The sequence below is a fragment of the Spinacia oleracea genome, chromosome 5, assembly GCF_020520425.1.
Source record: "Spinacia oleracea cultivar Varoflay chromosome 5, BTI_SOV_V1, whole genome shotgun sequence".
Classification (NCBI taxonomy): Eukaryota; Viridiplantae; Streptophyta; class Magnoliopsida; order Caryophyllales; family Amaranthaceae; genus Spinacia; species Spinacia oleracea.
Genome location: NC_079491.1, coordinates 46,294,927 through 46,298,228, shown reverse-complemented (window position 1 = coordinate 46,298,228; position 3,302 = coordinate 46,294,927). Strand labels below are relative to the sequence as shown.

The following is a 3,302-nucleotide window of genomic DNA, read 5'->3' as shown; positions in this document are numbered from 1 at the left end:
ACGAACAAGGATAAGGAAAAAGAACAAATTAGTGAAACGAAAGAACAAATCATAATATGAAATAGATCACTTCGCCTTATTAGAACATTATTTTATGTTCTTTTGTCCATAAAACGAACATCACAGAATTTCAATAGAACATGCTAAACTGAAAGTATAAGAACATCTAGAACAACAACAGAGGGAAACCAAAAAGAACAAATATATGAAACAAAAGAACATCATAATATGTGAAATAGAACACTTCACCTGATCAGTAGACTGAGTTTCCTCCCTCAAATTATCAACATGTCTTTCTCTTCTCTTGTTCCAACCTTTCAGTTTATTGCGTTTCTTCTCAACAATTCCTTTTGGCCTAACATTCCTCTCATTAGTCTTTTCATTCCCTTTCTTGTTCTTCTTTATTCTCTTTGGTGGATTTTTAATCATTGTTGGAATAACTTCTTCAGCAATCGGTTCCTCAACAATGGGTTCCTGAAAAACTGGTTGTGTTGAAGGCTCAAAAGCATCAAGTAAAGTTTCATTACGTACAAAATTGTTTGATGAATCATCAACCCCTCCAACTCACCAATGTACTCCTTAACTTTAGTTGACATATCCAGCACACCCATATCAATAATCTTCCTAGCAGCCGGACAGTGTTGCGCTTCATTTATAACTTTAATGCAACTCCTTATGGTTTGCATCCTCCACACCGATGCAGAAACAACACTTACTTCATTGTCTCTATCTTCTCCCTCCTCAAAAATTGTATTCATAGCCTATTTGGTCCATCTCTTCATAATGTATCGAATGGGAAACCTTTCAACATTATGGACAATAAAAACTCGAAGGATATGAGAACAAAGAATGCCTATTTCTCCAAAAGACTTGCAAGTACAATCAACAACCATGTCTAACTCATTAAATCTGACATTGTGTCTAATGAAATCCTTTTTAGGATGACCAACAATATACTCAGAAACTGGATACTCAAAACGAATCCGTTCACTCCTCAAACCAACAGCTTTGATGAATCGTTGCTCAAATATCAAATACATTGCTATGGTGTACACATCCCGGGCATGCATACATAACATGTTATCCGAACATGCATAATATTTATTACCAGTAGAAGAATTATAATATCCTTTGTTCTCCTTACTTCTCCACTCGTCAATAACATCCAAAAAACACTTATAAAAATCACATAAACCATTGGTTTTATGCAACCTCCTAGAAATAGAATGATTTGTAGTCTCACTCCTTTGAGAAGACAAAACACTCCCAGAAAACCAATCTTTGTTATATGTAGGACACCATTTCTCCTTCAAACTATATAATCTTATTATCCATGAATGTTTAGCGCAATTGTAATTAGCCAATAGACTACAAAAGAACAAACAAGGAGAACAAAAGAACAATCAGGGACACAAAACGAACACCCTGAGTAAAACAAAGAACAAATGAAGACAAAAAAAAGAACAATATCAACGACATACAGTACAATAAAACTTGAAAAGAAAGTACAAACAATCACAGTTCAAGAAGTATGGACGCTATTAAACAAAGAAAAGAACATTAAAATACCAGATTAAAAGAACAAGTTTCATCAACCATGAAAAGAACACTACTTAACATTAGAAAGAACATGTTGTCGAATGAAAAGAACAAAACAAAATTTTAAATACTAATCAGTCTATTAGCAAAATAATTTTTACCTATTCCAATAATGCTTGAACTCAGCAACTGTGTCAGTATATTTCAAAACATAATAAAAACTGACGTTTGAATCCTTCTTTGGCCATAACACCTTTGATGTTTACAACAACATTTTCCCTAATGTGCCATGTACACAACCGATGCCTCGATTTTGGAAACACTTCCCTAAAAAAACATAAACCAAAAAAATAGATAAAAATATAAACTAAACAGAAAGACAAAAGAAAAAGAACATAAAAAATAGTACAAAAATACAAAAGAACAAAAATGTTTGATGAACGAACATACAAACAACCTAAAAGAACATTACCTTATAGCCTTGTCCATGGCAGAAGATTGATCAGTCATGATAGTCACAGGTTGCTTCCCTCCCATTGAAGTCAAAAAAGAATTAAAAAGCCAGTCAAAAGTACCTGCCTTCTCATTCAATATAAAACCCACTCCAAACATGATATTTTGAGTGTGAAGATTCATTCCAACAAAAGGCCCACAAATCATATCGTATTTATTAGTACGATAAGTTGTATCATGAATCAATAAATCACCAAAAGCTTCATAATCAGACCGCATTCTTCCATCTCTCCAAAAAAAATTGATCAACTGATTCTCTTCATTCAATTGAAAATCATAATAAAAATCATGTTCTTTAGCTTGCCTCATAGCGAACCATCTGATCAACTGATTTGAATCACAACCATCCAAATTTTTCTTCTTCTCTTCCAAAACAGCATCATACGCGTCGGGAACAATGAAGCCTAAATTCGCCTCACCACCAACTTCTTTCCTCATAGCTCTAAGAATATCAGCAAGCTTCGTGCCACTACAAGTAAAAGTAGTAAGAAAAGCCAATTGTTCTTTTGAAATGTTCCTATGTGACCTAATAAGGTGTCTCTTATTAGCAGGAACCATTGAATGGTTATGCAGACGGAAATGTTTAGAAAGAACATACACTCCAGTTTTCTTATCAACATCAAACTGAACTGAAGCCTTGCATCCAGTTCTCCTATCAATTTTTTTAAAAGATTTAGGAACAACACCATCTGAATTTTTAAAGCCCTCATATGCACAAACAAAAAATCGTTTTCGAACTATTCTAGTACCACTTCTATACTCCTTTTTACCCTTCCTAGTACCAAAACTATTCCTAAATGCATGACTGTTGTACAACTCATACGCCTCATCATCATCCTTAACTACACTTCCCTCTAATGAAACTGGTTCTTCAAAATCTGCGTGACGATAAAAAAAGAACACAAAGAATATCAGAATTAGATAACAGAACAAACACTAGAAGTAAAAGAACATTGTGACAAACAAGTAAAAGTGCAATTCATGTACCTTGGCCAACAACCACATAGGATTCTATATCCTCATTAGCATCATTTTGTTCTGAATTATTAAGCGCATTATTTAATATATCTGGAAATTTATAAAATAAAAAATCAGAAAAAGACACAATAAAAAGAACTTAAAAGAACAGTAGCTAATAAAAAGAACAATGCACCAAGAGTAAACGAACAATCCATGTAGACTGAAAAGAACACTAGGCATGAAAAGAACAATCAATGAAGAGTTAAAAGAACAATCAGTTTAGTTAATCA

At 33.3% G+C, this 3,302-nt stretch overlaps 2 protein-coding genes across 2 annotated transcripts; both read right to left on the bottom strand.

The window, feature by feature from the left end:
• Positions 1-761: 761 nt before the first annotated feature.
• On the bottom strand, positions 762-1,592 carry LOC110805877 (protein FAR1-RELATED SEQUENCE 9-like). The gene is made up of 2 exons (XM_056829610.1): positions 1,570-1,592; positions 762-1,368 (listed from the first exon to the last, which is right to left on the bottom strand). Exons 1-2 carry the CDS (start codon positions 1,590-1,592, stop codon positions 762-764), a joined length of 630 nt encoding a protein of 209 aa, XP_056685588.1.
• Positions 1,593-1,696: 104 nt separating this feature from the next.
• LOC130461995 (protein FAR1-RELATED SEQUENCE 5-like) lies at positions 1,697-2,510 on the bottom strand. Its single transcript, XM_056830324.1, has 2 exons — positions 2,012-2,510; positions 1,697-1,866 (listed from the first exon to the last, which is right to left on the bottom strand). The coding sequence occupies exons 1-2, from the start codon at positions 2,488-2,490 to the stop codon at positions 1,734-1,736; spliced, it is 612 nt and encodes a 203-aa protein (XP_056686302.1). The 5' UTR covers positions 2,491-2,510; the 3' UTR covers positions 1,697-1,733.
• Positions 2,511-3,302: the final 792 nt, after the last annotated feature.